The 19,515-nt window shown below is 34.8% G+C and overlaps 3 protein-coding genes across 6 annotated transcripts in view; 1 reads left to right on the plus strand and 2 right to left on the minus strand.

Moving 5' to 3' along the window:
- The window catches only part of LOC128999741 (alsin), a 39,740-nt gene extending 37,023 nt beyond the window's left edge, over positions 1-2,717 (minus strand). Inside the window, exon 1 of the mRNA XM_054426400.1 lies at positions 1,164-2,717. Coding sequence (XP_054282375.1) covers positions 1,164-2,377 — 1,214 coding nt within the window. The 5' untranslated portion in view covers positions 2,378-2,717. The remainder of the gene's footprint in view (positions 1-1,163) is intronic.
- Positions 2,718-5,513: 2,796 nt separating this feature from the next.
- Positions 5,514-14,448, minus strand: LOC129001005 (proteasome subunit beta type-4). Its single transcript, XM_054428129.1, has 6 exons — positions 14,224-14,448; positions 11,421-11,627; positions 10,316-10,462; positions 9,408-9,606; positions 6,339-6,446; positions 5,514-5,595 (listed from the first exon to the last, which is right to left on the minus strand). The coding sequence occupies exons 1-5, from the start codon at positions 14,349-14,351 to the stop codon at positions 6,357-6,359; spliced, it is 771 nt and encodes a 256-aa protein (XP_054284104.1). The 5' UTR covers positions 14,352-14,448; the 3' UTR covers positions 5,514-5,595; positions 6,339-6,356.
- Positions 14,449-18,591: 4,143 nt separating this feature from the next.
- The window catches only part of LOC129001048 (zinc finger protein 835-like), a 29,046-nt gene continuing 28,122 nt past the window's right edge, over positions 18,592-19,515 (plus strand). For 2 of the 4 annotated variants that reach the window (XM_054428197.1, XM_054428200.1), the window contains exon 1: positions 18,684-18,970. The gene's annotated coding sequence lies outside the window, so the exon portion shown is untranslated. Of the gene's footprint in view, positions 18,657-18,683; positions 18,971-19,242; positions 19,262-19,515 lie in introns of those variants that run through there. The other 2 variants (XM_054428198.1, XM_054428199.1) reach the window with 2 other exon arrangements.

Genomic DNA, 19,515 nt, shown 5'->3' on the forward strand with positions numbered 1-19,515 from the left:
CTCAAACCTACATAATCGATTATTGAGGATGTGAGTGGAAGAGAAGGAACTTTATTTTAAAATGCTTAACCGCAAGAAGAGGCGTTAGTGAGCCAGGCCATTATACAAAAAAAAGGAACGGTTAAGACTTCTTCAAGTCGGTTGGGGAAAAAATCAGAAACATACAAAACTGTTTTACGAATGTCACTACATATATTCTCTCAATTGCTAGAATTAGTTTTAAACCTTTCTTGAAAAAAAGAGACAGGCGCTTTTGTGTATTTAAAACCAAGTTGAAAATTACTTTTGGTCGCTGCTGGCACGCTAGGTGGTCAGACTACGCTGGTGGCTGGCGTCAGCGAATGATCACGTGAACTCTAGTGGCTGCTGCCTCGCTACCAAATGTTGAACATGTCCGACTTGGTACTTTGGTATTATCCGGAGGCCACCCTTATACAGCGCTTTGGCGGTTATGTTATGTTGTGTTATCATAAATATGTTTGTAGGACTTTCCTTGATTCATTATGAATCAAACAATACCAGATGAGTCATACTTTCGCTTGCCAAATCCCCCTCAAGTAGGCCAAGGTGAGGTCGTTGACCGGAGCGTGCGCATTATCTGTCACCGCCTGTATCTGGTGTGGCAGCTCGTGGCGGCGACACATTCGACTCTATCCTCGCCGACATTGCTGCCTACTGGGAGGCAGAACTCAAAGGCCATTAATTGTAATCTTATATCATGTCAAATATGGACAGTAAGTCAATTAAAGTATGTTTTGTCCATTTATGATAACCCAACCTAACATAACTGCCACAGCGTGCTGCATAAAGGTGGCCTCTGGATAATACCAAAGTACCTCCGACTTTGCCAGCCGCTGACAAATACTCGCCGGCTGGCGGTGCCAGCTGCGACTTTTGTGGTAACATTAAACTGACAGTAGCGGCTTCTTTCAATTGATGCCAGCCTAGTTTTACCCGTGCTTAAGCATAAATTATTTATTAAATTACCAATGATCAAGGTCAGCTGGGTCCAGTTAATATCTTTTCTCAGTAAAGTTAACCTTCTGTTGACTACAAGAAAAACTACCTACTTAATAAGTAAAAGACATACAAACCACTTAATAATAAGTAAAAGACATGATCTAGTATGATTAACTAAGTTAGAAATATATAGATGCTCTTACTTAACACTGGAAGTGTTGCTTGCATGTGACAAATTGAAGTCATCAGTTGCAAAATCATCGAACGAATCACTGTTATTGTCTGATCCACCGCTCATGTGCCTCGATAAAGTGACTACTTTATCTCCAACAGTTTTTACACCTTCATAAACAAAGCTTGCCACTGTTGAGACATTCTGTTTGATAATCTTAGTTGGAACTGAAACCTCAGCCAATAGTTCTTCACCTCCGGAAGACATCCAAGAAAGCTGCCTAGTTAGAAACTGGCGAGCTGATTCTGTATTTATATGAAGGAGGCCCATTCCATCACCTTTTTCCACAATAACACTAATACTATCTTCATCTTCTTTAGCTTCAGATAAAGAATGATCATCTCTTATGAGGGAGCAAGAATCTTCTTCTGTTGAAGAGGAGGTATTATCAATGTCGTTGTTTCTATCTTCACTATTTAAGGTATTATTTTTACTGGTTGGGGTTGAGGGACTAGGTGTGTTGTTTGTTAATGGGAGTCCTAACGGACAAGAATCGAAACATGTCTGTGGTGATAAAGGTGAAATAATATTTTCACTAAGACACTGAGGACAAGCAGCCGAAAAAGCATTTCCATCGTCACTCTTTTGATCTTCGTGATATGTTGGACAAACACCGCTCTCTCTTTTATGTGTTAGAACTACATTAAAGTCTTTGCCACTGTTAATACAAGTTATATGTCTACCTTCAAAAAAGCTTACTTTTGTTGGTTCATCGTCTTTATGGATATCTAACTGTGGATGTTCACCACACACCCACAAATGACCAGTGTCTGAAAGAAAGAGTACCCCCATGTTGCCAGCTGCAACGCTTTTTACAAATATATGCTGACTACTTGTTGTATGACCATGTGCACAGCTTTTGCCTTCTTCGAACAAAACCACTTCAGTCCACTTGTCTAAATTCTCAGAGTGGCCTTTAAACACTCGACCACCATCGCTTAAATAATATAAAGTGTTATTTGAACAAACAAAATCAACCGCTTTAATGCCAGAATCCATAAAATGTATTGATGAATCTAAAGACAGTGTTCCAAACCATATTGTGTAATTTGAGTCCAAGAGAACAAGTGTTTCTCCCAAACAACCAATTTTTGTAGGAAATTTGCATAGGTTGCCTGATTCAAACCCGATTACGTTAAGTTTAGCAGACCCTTTCCATAAATAGATGGTGTTCATGCTTAGCATGAAAAATGTTTAACACAAGCTTAAAACATGCAAGCCACCTGTAGCCAATTTTATTCCAATGGAGTTAAACATCTTGTTTGCAGTAGCGATGGTCTGGTATCATTTTGTATAGGCAATTTCACTTCTGATAAGTAATTATACTACGGCAATTTAAGTTGGACCAGCAGGGTGTAGTAAATTTTCATTGTGTTTATTTTCACAAGTTCATACACTTGTAACAAATTTACGTGTTAAAACTTCTCTGAAATTCACTTTGATAATTAACTTGAATACAATCCTGAAAGGTGGGACTTATGCAGAATTTATTTTTATTTAAAACTTAACAAAGGATGGTTGTGTGAACCTGAACTTTACATAAATTACATTAAAATTAAATAGCCTAAACTAATTATGGACAGTCTTGAACATCTTAGCAGACGACACTGGTGAACTGAGCAACAGTACTGTTCTGAAATGTTTGACAGATGACAGATGACAACTGTCTGAACTTTTTTTTCTTCTCTAAGCAGGCTAGTCAAACTACTCTAATCATGTAGCTGATAAGTACTGTAGACGATTATAGCGCTTTGATTATTAAATCCTCTAACTATTTATAGATTGGGACGGTGGCGTCGTCCTGTACTCCAGCTACTATGAGGTCACGAATTGAATTGTGGATTTTTATATGTAGAGAAATAGGCATGCACCGTGGATGCGATTCTCCCTGATGTGGACTAACGTCCGCACTAATGAGAACTACGACTATCCGCAGTACTATCACAGCAAGTTTGGTTAGTTATGTTAGGTTATTTTCTTAGAACAGTTTCATTTCATTAATGTTTGTTGATACTGAAAAAAATTTTCGTAGTTGTCAGCTGATATGTTTCAATTTGTTAATATCGATACACCGAGAAAAAAAATCATCGATAATAATGAACGTTCCCTTTAACAGGAAAGTGCCGTTTAATCTATGGTACTATCCTGATAATTAGGCTAAATTACAAGGGAAAAAGGAGGTTCGGATCCTAGTACAAACTGTAGGTCCCATAGTTTCCATTGGCTGTATAGGCTATTAATTAACAGCCTAAACTAAGGAATATGTCGGCCTTAGTCACTAACAAGCACGGCCCCCTTTAACTGGAGGCCGTGTGGCCTTCGAAGTGGCAACATTGCAATTAGGGTTGTAACAGCTGTTTTTTAGGAGGCAGCTAATGGTATTTTTGTACATTTTAAGAAAACAAAGGCTTATGGTTACTGGGCTATAAAAATATTGAATTCACTTTAAATGTACAAAAATACATTTTCAATTTAAATATTGTTGGTTTTCAATTCTATATGTTTTATTTTCAATATATTAATACTTTTATTTTCATAAATTTAAATGAATACGCAAATTAATGAGCTGGTGTCACCTGTCAGCCATGTTATCTTATGGGATGTCTGGCTAGACATCACTACTTACAATTTGCCAATTCTGGTCAATCACTAGCTCATGTTCTTCAAGTTATTTTTGTACTACTATTTATATAATTTGCTTATTGTTCAACTTGAACAGATTGTAAATTAAATAAAGTAAAAAAAAAAAATCTACCAGGCCGCGACCTGTAAAGGTAATCAAAAGTAAGTAATAAAAAAAATGGAAGGGAGTTCGTGGATCAGAAAAATCCCAATAGTTTAAAAACAGATGTGCCACTGAAATTTAAAACTGTCAACATCTGAAGCATATCTGGAATTTACTTATCTTTTATGTACAGAAGAAATGTGTATTCATAGATGAAAAACCAAGGTAAACTTTTCTATGTACCAGATTTTCATCAATTTAATTCATGTGTGTGTATCGTGACAAATATCACTTCTAGAAAATAATGAAAATACTTGTCTTTATAGGGATAAATAAAAATACCCCAGCCGCAGCAAACCTGCCGACTAAGTGAATTTCCATTTGTCTGAATTGATTTTCAATAAAATCTATTTGAATAAAAAATTAGGTTTAACGAGTACCTAGGTTTGCTGCTATAGGGAAACTAATATAGCATGTTTTAATAAAGTATTAATATAATAGCTTAGTATAAAATAAATAAATTTGCCAAGTTTGATCAAAATTTATCCATAAACAAGCAAACTACATTTTACAATATTCTCCATAAAAATAACATGGACATTTTAAATTTACAATTTTTTGAATTTTCTCCATTACCAAAAACACATTTCAGCTCGCACATAGCTGCGCAAACTGGACGAATTTACGCCTCGCTATGTACACACTTTCTTTTATACGCCTTGCTAGAGTAAGATAAATTTATCCTATATATTGCACAAGTACGGTAGACTCCCTCTTATCCGGACTCCTCGGGACCGAGGCTAGTCTTGGTAACAGGTTTTAGGGTTAAACCGACATCCCCTAAAACTCGTCTATTTTATTTTTACTTAATCAAATCTTTTCCACGAGAAAGGTCGTTTCAGTACCGCCCACTTCTTGCTGATCCAGTCCACCGATGTGCTGATAACAATTGTCGGTTTTATAGAGATTTTACATCTGTTAAGTGTAGTCCAGTTAAGAGGTGCCCAGATAAGGAGTCCACTGTACTACTAGTCTAGTTAGCAAGAGTGTTCAATCCTGGAGATTCATGTATCCCCCAATCAGTAAAGGATGGGGAAATTGACAAAAGACTGACAGCCAGGCACCTTGGGGCTTTTGGTTTAGGCTCTGGTGATTTTTAATGTTTTTTTATTGTAATTTTTTATCAAGCCAAACAGGTTTTTTTTTATTCCAGACAAGGAGATTCTGGAGGCAACACCTAAATTTTAAATATCAACTAGTTTCATATAATACCTTTTTCTTAGCAAATAAAACTTAATAGGTAATAATTCTGAGCAATCACAAAATTAAAGGAATTTAAATATAGATATTACTGGGCAAGTTAAAAGAAACCATTGATTGGTGTGATACATTTTCTTTTTTCAGTGCAGCTCTTTTTCAATGGAAGTGGTACGGGTTATTTATACTGTATCCACACATTTTGAGAAGAAAACCAAACAGCTAATCAAGAAATCTTTCAGGTACTTGGTCTAAATCAAATCTTGTGGTAGAACTGAACTGACTAACATAACTTGTTTCAAAACAGAAAGTAATAAGGGGAATACAAAAACAAAACACTCAATCATCACAATTTATTTTATAAATATAAAATTAAGGGACAAAACGTGTATTAAGAACATCATTGAAGAAAACTCAGCACCTGCAAAAATAGAGAAAAAACAGTGTATATAAAATAAAACATTTGTGATTGGATAAAAAGATAATCTATTGCTTCTTTAGTAACTCATTACAGTAGACTCTCGCTCATTCGGATCGGTCTTGTCCAGACTCCCGCTAGTCCGGATCGGCCTTGTCCGGACTCCTGCTAGCCAAAATTGAAAAAAAAATGCTATATTCAGTACTGTATTTGCTCGACTCTCGATAGTCCAGATTTACCGTAATCCAGACCGGACGTCCGCCACATTAGTCCGTATGAGCAAGAGTCTACTGTAATAGTCTAGCCTACTCACTTATTCATAATTACATATTAATTTATTTATTGAGTTACATGTCAGTATATCATAATCACAGGACATATTGTCAATGGTTAAATAAAGACTTAAAACTAATAGATCAAACTAATACATCTGTATTAATTTACACAAAATCAACTGAATCTTCCCAAAAATACAACATTGTAACATGACACAAAATTGAGCTAGAAGGAGTGGGAAGGTTTATTTATACCTAATTCTTTTATATCTTTTATAATATCTTTTTTACCTTATCTTTTATCATATAGCTTTAAAAAAATGTTGGAACAAATATGTTGTCTTGTGAAAATATTTTTTTGAGTCGTAAAACAAACAAAACCTTAATACTGTACTGTTGAACAATATACAGTCATTCATTCTGAACTGAGTAAATACTTGGTAGTTACGGTTTCAACATTTTTACACTGACCTTGAACATTTTAACAACTCAGTAGACCTTTGCAGTGGACCAGTTGCCAACAATTGTTAATGGGTCGGTGATTTCCACTCCAGTTGCGGTTATACAGCCAATTTGGTACTGAAAATGATTAATCAAGATTATACATTTAGTTTATAAAAAAGGTTCTTTTCACTAAAGCAGATGCTTGATCACACCATATACGTGTAGTCAGAACTCTGTCAGAGTAACCCTTTTGGTACCAGCGTCTGTTATATCGGATACAAGACTAACAACAAAACCAAAAAGTTAATCTATTCCAGGTCTAGGTCTTGCCATGAGACCTCAGTAATAGCAGAGATAAAAGATACTCCCTTAGTAGATTTCTCATCCTTGTGGATCAGCTGAAGACAATGTTATTGTTAGTTCTGTCCGGTGCACAGTAGAGGTTATGTTTTGTTTACAATTAGTTTTTAGATATTTCAGTCATTTAAAACATTTTTTAACCAAATAAAACAATTTAATCAAGCACTAACTCGTCCCCTACTTTTATAACAAAACAGTAAAGCAAAAATCATCAAATTAATCCTAAAATAATAGAAATAAAATGTCAACACTAGCGATCCGTGTCACTGGACATGAACTAGACTTGAATACTATAATCTAAAACAAGCGCATGTACGGGCAAACATTTTTCTGTCCGAGGATTTTTTATTTTTTATTTAATATGGAGTATTTGGCCACGATAAATCGATTGGAGTTGGTCACAAGGCTGGGAAAATCCATTTTCCGTCCTTCAGCCCTTGAAAGTGTCCGTGTTATCGTCAATATCTTTTTGTAGCTGAAGTTAACAAAAACAGCTGATACAGATTATTTTTACTGTCATCATTTTGATTTGCGTGTAAACAAAAATAACTGTACTGGTTTGTTTGGACTAAATGTTTTAAAGAGTAGTTATATTCAGTTTGGTTTTCATACATTTAACTGATAAATGTTTTCAATGTTAATTTACAAGATTAAGAATTAAACGCGGAAGGCCTCGAAAGCGAATATAAATAATCCGAAGGGAGAGAAGCTACAATCAATCCTCAGGAAACAAATTTAACCTCCTTATCTACAACTAAGCCAGTTCCAACCAGCTCATACATCTCACCAAATTTCTCAAAACCTCGGCTAAGTCGCGCATCAAAGAATAAAAGGAGAAATATAATCTAAGATCTTATGGCCGTGTAAAATAAATAATTAACAACAACAGGCCAATCATCTTCAGCAGGAGTGTCGACAAATCGCTGGTCGACGTTTGGAGAACATCAGTGCACTGCAATTCCTCAAACCTCTAAAATCATCACCATGGCAGCGGATTTTTTATATTTATTTATGATTGCTGGTATATCTATTAACATTATAAGGAAATGTGACAAAAATTACACAACGTTGGGTTTTTGGACGTTTGTAATTTTATTTCTTAAGTACCTAGGTAGGCCGTGTATTCTATGGAAAAGTACCGGTATCAAGGATCGTTGTCGAAAAGGTTGTTATAAAAATAATTCTGTAAGAGTACGTTCCCAAGAGATGGGCTATGGGCCTATTGGCTGTATGGTCCAGCGATTGCATCACACGGTGAGTAGGAACTATTAACTATATATAGTCAATGGTAGGAACAGAAAGTGACACATTGGAAAATCGAGCTTAGCATCATCCGTAAACCTCTGTTACAATCACCCTCTGCAGTTGTGATTTTTTACTTCACACTTTACACAACCGCCATTGAAGAGTCGTCAATGAGTGGAACCTTGTTTCTAAGCTATTGGTGACGATCATTAGTAAATTTAAGTTTGCCAGCCTTATACAACACTGATTCAATATCTTCTTTCTGGTTATCAAAACTCCAGAACAATTTTATACACAAAGAATGTCTGGTTCCTGACCTGGATGATGCCTAGTTATTTAATTTACGATTACACTATATTATTCCACTTGCGATTAATTAAATCCGTTATGTCAGAAAAACGTTTTTAATCTCACTTGGATGGGATTTGCCTTCAAAACGTGATCGGAAATGGTTGCGGTGTTTGTAAACATTTCAGTGACAGCTAGAAAAAATAATCTTGATCCGAACAGCTGTTCGTTATTTCATAGATGATTATGTGATAAAAATTGGACGAAAACTTGACAAAAATCGCACAAAACTGCATTTTTGAAAGTCCGTAATTTTAATTACAAAGTAGTGAGGCCATATTTTAATGGCTAAAGACACTCTCGCCAATCCAGTGAATACATTAAAATGACTTGGGTCTTGATAGGTACTCTCGTTTTCCTGGAGAAGATTGCGTAAAATGCCATCTTGAGTGTTGCAGAAAGACAGAAAGACAGACAGACAGACAGACAGACAGACAGACAGACAGAAATTTAGATGAGACTTGTTTCGGCTTCTTTAATGTATAAAACGTAAAAATAACCTAAAAATTTACGATTCTGAGCAATGTACAGACAAAACTCTAACTTTATTTATATAGATGAAACGGGTTTAATTGGACAAACATTACACAGTTAATATTATTTCAGCGATTATATATTTTTGATTTGTAATAAAACTATTTTTGTAAATGATGAAATGTGTCTGATAACGATTCTATTTTAACTGTTAAACCCTATTAACCACAATGGAGCAAGGCTCGATCCCCCGGTACTAGGAATAAAACAAATAAATCAAAGAGAAACTAGTCCATTGCTACGTAATAACGTATGCATATTACTTTATTTAATACTGAACATGGCAATAATTACTTGACACACTCTAGAGTAAGGTGATGGAAAATACCACATTACATATTGTTGAACACTCCTAACTTCAGTGTGTTTAAGCTACATACTATAACATCTATACAACAAAAACAAAAATAAATAATAGTACTGTATCAGTAATTAATTGCTTTTCGAATGTTGATCACCAAGAATTAATCTGTCAGTTTAAGCATTGACTATGGTTAAAGTGTGGTAAGAAAAATGTCAACTAGAAAAGCTTGAAAGTATTACAGGGAACATAAGGTACAAGAATTATAAAGAATTTCTTAGGAGTTACTTTAGTGACTGTGTCTATACCTTGTTAAAGGTTCGACCGTCACGATAGTATAACACCTCCATACACTTGACCAGCAGGTGCTGTGCCTCTTGCTGCGTCAAGTTTGGCTTTTTCTCTGCAGCTTCCCTCATCAACGGAAGAGCGATGTGAGCTCCGTAGCCAGTCGCAATATGCTTGTCTTCATAAGCTGTGCCGAGCATATTCACAGCTCCTAGGAATCTAGAAAATAAAAAATAAAATAGAATAGGTCTTCTTAGGCCTACATTGTTTTTGACAGATAATTAAGGTTGGCCTATCTCGATGATGGCTTTATCATCCTATTTTTCATAATATTGAGTTGAATGTACTTGCCGAGTAATTTCCATTGAAAGTCTACTTTAGAACACTTTTGCAACTTGAACTTTCTCTGGTTAAAAATCAATGTGTAAATACAGTTGAATATTGATAGTGTAATAATAGGACAGAGTGTCGGATGTCAGGAAACACGGATTGCCAAAAATTGACAATGAAATAAATTAACTTATGAACCTGATAAGGCTACTTGATGTCTTAACATATACTATTAAACTGTTACATAGGGGTACAAATTAATGAGTTTTAGGCATTATTACAAAAAACAAAAAAAGTGTTAATAAAAACAAGTCAAGTTTTAGAACTGTAATTGAGCTTTTGATTCATGTGGCACAGAGTTGGGCTACTGAATGTAGCCTAAGACTATTGAGTTTCAGACTATTGAATTTCCAACAGTGCAACTCTTAAATTTAAATTAAAGGATTTTATCAAATGTTTTAAGTTGTTTTGGGTATAAATGTCCACTGAAATGCCAAACAATGCTTGCACAAGGTTACAGGCTAAAAATGTGTCTGCATCATAGGAAAAAACTATATACTTTACATATAAACACATGTAATTAACTTTCAAAACTTACGGAACACCATCCTGTAATCCAGCAACCACATAATCATTCCAAAGCGGGTCAAACTTGGATCTGCGATTGTATAGAACTCTGGTCAGCCAGCAATGGAGAGATTTGGGCTTCAGACAAAATCCATCGTCCATACAATCCTCATCGATTCTATAGTCAAATGAATTTAGGCATTAATGGCAATAAGTCTTCCATTTATGGGATTATTAATTGTACTACGTACATACATCGACATTACAGTACATTCTAATCACCCTAAACAACGTAAGGACCAACATCTCTAGTCTTGCATTGAGAGAAGACCAACATGATCACAATACAAGGTCAAAATCCAACCTTGATATCCCTTTCTGCAGACTAAACAAAAAAAAGGACAGCTTTCCTATGTTGGCAATTAGGATGTACAACCGACTGCCACTGTACTTTAAAAACCTTGAGGCCTCAGTTTTCAAAAACGAACTGAGGGAGTGGCTACTGGCAAGACCCTTGTACTCCCTAGATGAGTTTTATAAAATTTGCGTCTAACCTGCCGCCAAACTTGTAAATATGTATATATATATTATTATTATTTTTATTTTGACTCAGTCTATCCAGCAAGAGCTGGTCAACGACGTCGAGGGAGTAAGTAAGTAAGTAAGTAAGTAAGTAAGTAAATTAAATGAGAATCAATGGAACTTCAATGAATGGAAGCTAAGTTTATCCATGAGCTATTGGCCATTATTCTGGGATTCTTTGTCCCAAATAAAATTCAAAGACTCAAATAAGACATGTCATCAAATATGATGTATAGCTCCCGCTTTTCCCATTATACTGTTTACTTTAATCTAAAATGGCGACCATACGAAGGTAGGTATTTTAAGCCAAGTATGGTGGAGAAGAGATGATCTTATAGTCTTGTTACTGACTAAGGCCGACATTTGTTACACCCTGTAAAAATAATTAGTTTGATTTATTCAACACTCAACCGCATGAATATGAAATAGGCCTATTCAAAAGTGGGTAGGCCTACTTTTTTATAATTCATAGGACTAAGAACAGGGTGTATGCATATCATAAATTAGCCTATATTTCTTCCACCGAATGTGGCTGTTTGACTTTAAATACTTGCATTTTCTGTTGGACAATATCCTTAAGATACTGAAAGTCTGCGTAGTCCCCACTAGCTCCAATCATAATGTTCTTGTTGATATTGACAATTCGGGAGCAGTTGGTGAACCGAGCTAGACTACCGTAGGACCCTAACAGGTCTGCACTCATGACCACTCCACCATCAAACTTAATAGCCAGAACTGATGTTGTGGTTGTAATTGGTCTCCTGTAAAAAACATCAATAAATTAGGACTTGAATAATATTTTGTAGCACATAAGTTAATGGTTACATGAACAATAAGTACAACGGTGTAAGAAACGTTAGTTAGGCTAAAACACTATTTTAACTAAAATATAAAACCCTCACTGCAAAACCTCAAAACATTCATTTGTTAGAGTATAAATCCGTTGACTTACTAAAGGTAGGCTATGGGTCTAATGTGAATGATATAAGCCATGGAGTCGTTAATTTGGAAACGTTTGGTAGGTCTACTCCTGACAAAATAAAACATGTACAATAAGCATTCTCAGGGATCTGAACCAGGTTGATTTTTTTACACTATGTTTTAATCAATAACAAAGCGCATATTAACAATGCTAGATTATGTAAATTGTTTAAAAACTTGTAGGCCCTAAGTTAGATATTATTTTTACTATTTAACTAGGTTTAAGTTTAACTGTTGTTCATACCCAAAGCATTTTCGAACGTATTTCAGGAGAATCCTAACTTCAGTTAGGCTAACTCAGAATTTATTAAATTTATAAGTCATTAACTTAAGTTATTATACAATTGTAGAATGTAGGTCGTAAGCAGCAAAAGATTGGGTCTTGAACATGACATCGAGGATGGAGTAGGCTAAGTTAAGTGAAGTTAGTAGAACATTGAACCTCTGCTATAATTAAAATACCCCCGCCGCAGCAAACCTGCCGACTAAGCGAATTTCCATTTGTCTGAATTGATTTTCAGTTAAATTATATTTTAATAACATTAGGTTTAACGAGTACCTAGGTTTGCTGCTACAAGGAAACAAATAAAGTGTGTTTTTGAGTAAAATATTGATAGCTTAGTACAAAATAAATAAATTTGACAAGTTTGATCAAAATATATTCATAAACAAGCAAACTACAACATTTGACAATATTCTCCATAAGAATAACATGGGAATTTTAAATTTACAATTTTTTAAATTTTCTCCGTTATACTAATAATAGAACAAAAATACTTTTATATACTAAATTATTAGTTTTTTAAAGCTCTTTAAAAAGGTCTAAACAGAAATTGGGAAATTTTGTGTTTTGAGGGGCAAAAGTGAGAAAAACCAATTTTTACCCCATAAAACCCCCCGTAAAGCCCCGTTCCCATGGTCCGATCGTGCTGGTTCGCGAACTCATTCAAGTTTATCCCGCTTTACACCTTAAAACCAAATTTCATCAAAATCGGACAAAAATTACTCAAGTTATCGCGTTCACGGACGTATATATATATATATATATATAAGTCTATATATATATATAAATACATATATAAAAATTTGAAATGAATTGAATAGTGTTTTTGGCCTCTGGGGACATCAAAATGAAAAAGTAAATCGGTCCCGGGTCTAGGTCTTACCGTGCCACCTACGGTAATAGCTACTTCCCTATAGGGAAATTCGCTAAAACTGGTCAAGGTCATAACCCAGAGTACACCCAAGTAGGGATGAACATCGATAGACCTAGCATCGATGATAACATTGATGGTTGACATCGATGTACCATCAAAGGTGAACATTGATGGTATGTCTATCGATAACATCATTGCAAAAACATCAATGTTTTCGGGGCTGCCTCAGCTAATTATTCTTATTAGCATACTCTACTAGCATCAATTAAACACACTCTCCCTTGCATTGGTATGTCTATGCTGCTAGCTATACATTCTAGATTGGCAGTTACTCTTTCACATTTTGCAAGACGAAATAACGGTATATTAATTTATGATTGTGCTGCCACTGGAATTTATAATACAGATAAATTGATTTCTAAGCATCACAAATGAACATAAGTTAGTTAGCCTATCTTACTCACTGAACACTTAGACTTATCTAAGTCTAGTACAGTAGGCCTACACAATCGCAATATTTTTGGATTCGATACTTCATCACCATTTCAACTTAGAATTACGGTAAGTCAACTTAATACTACGGTATTTTAAGTTAATTCAATTTTAATTTTCATCAAAATTGATAAACTTACATTTTAGTTAGCCTATTGAAAACATTGATATTTCAATATTTGGCCAAAACATTGATGTAAAAAGCACCATCGATAGAGAAACATTGATATTTCGAAAACATCGACTATCAATGCTCATTCCTGTACACCCAAGACTCTCAGATCACGTTTATCTTACCAAGCTGATATGGGAATCAAATTGTTTAGGCCTAGGCCTATCCGTCCTCTAAAACTGGACAGAAGGGAGACATGCAGTGGCATAGCCTAAGTTAACTTATATAAGTTAGTACTTAGGCCTATCTAATATTAACTGTAGTAACAAGTGACTGAGGAGATTTTCAAGTACCATCTTGTTGCCCTAATTAGATCGAGTTATTGAAATAACGTTTGATCAAGTTCATGTTCAGCACTGCTTGAGCTTGAGGTAGGTGACACCAAAATCCTTATGCGATCTTAGAATTCCACCAATGTTACAGGCTAATCAAGAGTGTAGCAGACAGCAACCCTTGTGAAATAGATTTGACACGTTTACATATAAAATCCAAACCTCATATTTATTCACATCTAGTTTTACAGATTTGTCATCAAACAAAATTGAATGAACTTACTGTGAATGTTGTCTGAAGCCATCGTTCATCAAACTCTTATTAGCCCTTGGAAAATCGTAAATGCAGCCTGGAGATGGTCCATTGCCCCAAAATGGAACCTCATTAGAGAATGGCCCGGAAAATGCCATTACAAATAGTTGTGAATTAAGTTAAAATATTAAAATTTAGTATAATATTATGTAAACTTTTGTAACCTCAAAGTTGAATTGCTCACAGTCACTCAAACCAAACCAAAAAACAAAAACCAAACCACCAATTTTTTCAAGCAAGACAGACGAGAATGATATGACAATTTGAGTCGAATTAAAGGCATAGAGTAAGGGTTCAGCCTAATTATTGGTATACAACGTTATATTATACCATATGATATTTAAAATAAATAAAATTATTAATTTTATGAAGCGGTTTGTTAAGTATCGTCTTTGTGTAACAAAACAATAAGAACAGTCATAAGGATTCTACCAATTTCTAATTAATCTAATTTGATCTTAAACTATCTTGTATTTGTTAAGAAAAATATCGACCTTTTTCAAAATCTGTCTCACCGGTCTCACCCTATCTCCTATGGTTTGAGAAGATTTAGACATTTCAAAACACAAAACAGCTTTTTTAAAAAATCATTTATTTTACAATGACATTTAACTGTTTAATGCACTGCCCTCTCCCCTGAAGATGGAAAATAGTGTGGACAAATTTGGCAAAGGGGTTAAGAGTCTTCTTTTGTCATGCTGTTTGTTACAGTGTTGAAGACTTTTTAAGAAAACAATGATCTTTAGTTTTTAGATTTTATCCATAAAAAAATATTGTTTTGATATGTTTAAGAAGAAAAAATTTGTTGACGCTATTATGCAGTTTGTAACAACTGTCAAAAATAAAGATATTTGAGTTTGGAAAAATTACGTTATTCAATGTTACTGGGGGCACGTTCTTGAGAATAATAGAACTTGAAGGGATCTGTTTCATTTTTTAATTTTCCGATTTTTATAGCCATACTAGCTGACCCGGCGAACTTCGTATCGCCTAAGTTATAGGTTTCCCCTAAGACAGACCGATGGAAAGAAAGTACCGTTACGTTTAATTTTCAAGATGATCTCGTTCGCATCGCTCAATCACGTCCTGGTTGAAGTTCGTTCGCTACGCTCACTCACCTTTGGGTTGGAGCTCGTTCGCTACGCTCACTTGCCTTCAGGTTAGCTCGTTCGCTACGCTAACTCGCCTCCAGGTTGAAGTTCGTTCGCTACGCTCACTTACCTTTGGGTTGGAGCTCGTTCGCTACGCTCACTCACCTTTAGGTTGGAGCTCGTTCGCTGCGCTCACTTGCCTTCAGGTTAGCTCGTTCGCTACGCTAACTCGCCTCCAGGTTGATGTTCGTTCGCTACGCTCACTCACCTTTTGGTTGCAAATTAGCTGTTGTCATAAATGTAAAAGAAATAATAGTGCTGCACCCTGTTGGTAATCCTTGTAACTTTAATGCTATTGAACATCATAGAACAGAACCAACTTGTTTAATTGAAACAGCTGTTAAGATTCATTAATTCCATTTCTCATAAGGTTAACATGGGAAACTCCAGAGCCACTGGGGCGGAGCCCTTTTAGGAATTTCGAAACGGGAAATAGTTTACGTCCGATTCGCATACCTACAGAATTTACACACCAAATTTCACAACGATCGGTGAAGTCGTTCCGGAGGAGTTTGCAGACAAACACTGTGACACGAGAATTTTATATATTAGATAGTGAGACAAGTTGTCTAATGCAGTCTGTTTATGGTGCGAAAATAGGATCCTAGCTGATTTGATGATTAACAAACAGTGTCGTCTGCAAATGTTGCGATCACTTCTTTGCGGTGCCCCCGATCCTGATTCAATTTCATGTAAAATCTGTAACTATCTTAAAGTTTAATTTGAAAGAAAAGAAAACATTTGGGCAAATACAACTTTAAAACTACATTCAGTAGTAAGTGTAAGTATTATGAGACAGAACGTTTTAATTTTGAACAATAAACTAGTATGCCAGAGCAAGGCCCCACTAGAAAAAGTTTTTTTTCTAGTGGGGCCTTGGCCAGAGCCAAACAAACGACTAGAAAAAAAACAAATTTGAAATCCTGTCTATTGACTAGTCCAGCTGGGACTTAGGGATAATATTTATTCAAGAGCATTTTCAACCTTTGTGTTATTTTAAAAATCGCAAGATTATTTTCCTACAGTCACCTAACAATGTACATGTTCTCTCACTGATTTGAGAAAGCAAAGTGGCCAATTCGCTCATCAGTGAGACAATGTTAACATTGTCTCACTCTTATTACTTTGTCTCACTCCAGATTTGTAACGTGAAGGCACGAAATAGTGAGCGCGTAATATGCAGGCAACGTCGTATGCGCGCGAAATACGTTTTGGCAGCACTGGCTGTAAATCAGCTGGTCAGCTCAGCTGTTGTACTGTTGTAATCTGTCACTTCACATTCATTCTGCAAGCCCCGTGGTATGTTAATAAAAATAAAAATATCCTTCACAAGGACAGTGGAATTCCTACGGTTGAAGAGGAAATAACCAAATTTAGTGCAAAATATCTAAAGAAACTTGAAAATCACCCTAAACACCTGGCTCTAAACCTCTTGGACAACAGTTACCAGTATATACAGGCTAAAAAGGATTAATGTTTTGGATCTAAGCACACGTTTTGTTTGAACAATTTAATTTTCCCTTGTTTATTTACATATTTATTTTTTCATTGAAATATTTTTTAAGTTAGCTCTGTCAATGGACAGAGATTAACTAACGTTTTATTAAAAGTTGTTATTGTATTTGCTAAATGTTCTAAAAACGAACAGATTGTAAATAAAATTGTGATAAAATAAAATAAACTTCACATTAAATGTTTTATTAAAAGTTCACTTCTGTGTAAAAATAGGTTATGTTTCTTCACAAATTTATTTGTTTTATGGTAACTGTCAATTGCTCACTTTTCTCACTAGTTGCACAAATAACTATTTCGTTAAGTAGATTTCAGTTGTTACTACTGTTATCTATTATGCTTATATTATTATCTGTGTTATTTATTTGTAAATCTTGCTTACTGTCTTGTATTGGTTATAACCAGTATGTTTTATCTATGTTATAACTTTTCTCTATTGTAAAGTGGTACTTAACCGTTTAAAAATGAATAAGGCTATTTCCACGGTAAATACCCCCGCCGCAGCAAACCTGCCGACTAAGCGAATTTCCATTTATCTGAAATGATTTTCAATTAAATCTATTTAACATTAGGTTTAACGAGTACCTAGGTTTGCTGCAACAAAGGAACTAATAAAGTGAGTTTTCTAGTAAAATATTAATAGCTTAGTATAAAATAAATAAAATTACCAAGTTTGATAAAAATATATCCATAAACAAACGGACTTTAACATTTTACAATATTCTTTATAAAAATAACATAGCAATTTTAAATTTTAAATGTTTTGAATTTTCTCCGTTACCAATAACTATACAAAAACACTTTTATTTACTAAATTATTTGTTTTTTAAGCTCTTTAAAAAGGCCTAGAGAGAAATTGGGAAATGTTGTGTTTTGGGGGTCAAAAATGACAAAAACAAATTTTTACCCCATAAAACCCCCCGTAAAACCCCGTTCCCCTTGGTCCGATCATGCTAATTCGCGAACTCATTCAAAGTTAATTTCGGCTTTAAACCAAATTTCATCAAAATCGGACCAAAATTACTTAAGTTATCGCGTTCACGGACATATACATATATATAAATTTTAACGAATGGTGTTTTTGGCCTCTGGGGACATAAAAATGAAAAAGTAAGTCGGTCCCGAAGCTAGGTCTTACCATGCCACCTACGGTAATAGCTACTTCCCTATAGGGAAATTCGCTAATAAAAACATTTTCAAAAAAATGTAAAATAAAGTGGGGCCTTGAATAAAGGCTATTTTTTAAACAACAACGATCAGGAACAGTTGATAGCTTTTCAAACAATAATGGGAAAAACTCCATTCAACACGAAAATTTTACAATTAGGCTGCTTTTTCACAAACGAATTAATAACCATTCAATAAAAACCCTTAAATGTGGTATTACAAACACGAAATTTAAATATAAATTACCGATAGTTAAAATGTTTGGCTGCAACATCTATTTAAAATGTTTAAGAAATTACTTAAGTTATTTATTTCACTGCAAAAGAATAATAACAAGAATTATCATAACAAATTTTATATTGTAAAATAACTTTTTATATGAATACCAATTAATTATTTTGAAATTGAATTACCAAAGAATAATCATATATATGATTTGTACCAGAGGTAGATTGATATTACCACCTCTCTCTGATACCGTTTCCAGCGCAATAATTCTCGCGGAGAGGCTGGGCGACGAAAGTTCTCTCTTGCATCGCCATTTTACACGGGCAGGGCTGGCAACTTATAACAGTAGGTACTTTTTGGTTTTACTTTGTAAAATTTGTGTTTGCTGAAAATTAAGACTGTTTGTCGAGTTAAGAATTTATGCATTTCTATTCGACAGAAATTGGTATTGTTTATAACTGTGCTGATTGTAAATATTGGTTATTCTATACTGACGATGACGAAGTTAGTTTCATCATTTCAGCCGCAAGTGCATATTAATAAAACGTCAAAGGAATTATTTATCAAAAATATTATTTACATAACCTTAACTAGCCAAGGCTAAACAACAACACAACAATAATTAATTGTGGATGGATTAAAATGATTTAACTACCTAGGTACCAAATTATCACTACTTTACATTATAAGATAGGCCTAGGCAACTGATTAATTTTTTTTTAGCCTAAATTAAATAACCTACTCAATCTAAACGCCATTGATACCCTTGTTAGTATACTCAAGCCTATCCCATGCTATGCTCAATTTCAGAAGGATTGGTTCCCTTTTTAGTCCCAATTTTTTATCTAGTGCAGTGATCAGGGAAGCCAATAACTTATTCTAGGCTTAGGGGGCCTAAACCTACTTAAACTTGTTTTCAGTTGGCGAGATTTCTCAACTTTTTGTCTAAGGTAGGTAGCCCATGTACTAGGCCTAGGGTACCTAACAAGAACAAATGCATGCCAAATTTTTTTGCCCCCCTCAGTTGCTTTTTGTTCTAACGCCTAAGTTAGTTTAATTTAATGGCGGTTTCTTTAACCCTCCAAGTGTCTATAGGCTAGTAACTAAAAGGGGAAATTATTACCATGAGGGACCAAGAGTACAATAGTAGTTTTTAATATAGGATCTTTAGAAACTAGATTTTTACCTGAAAACAATGGTGCAA

The sequence above is a fragment of the Macrosteles quadrilineatus genome, unplaced genomic scaffold (assembly GCF_028750875.1).
Source record: "Macrosteles quadrilineatus isolate MER2022 unplaced genomic scaffold, UCM_ALF_1.0 Scaffold_8__2_contigs__length_117827958, whole genome shotgun sequence".
Classification (NCBI taxonomy): domain Eukaryota; kingdom Metazoa; phylum Arthropoda; class Insecta; order Hemiptera; family Cicadellidae; genus Macrosteles; species Macrosteles quadrilineatus.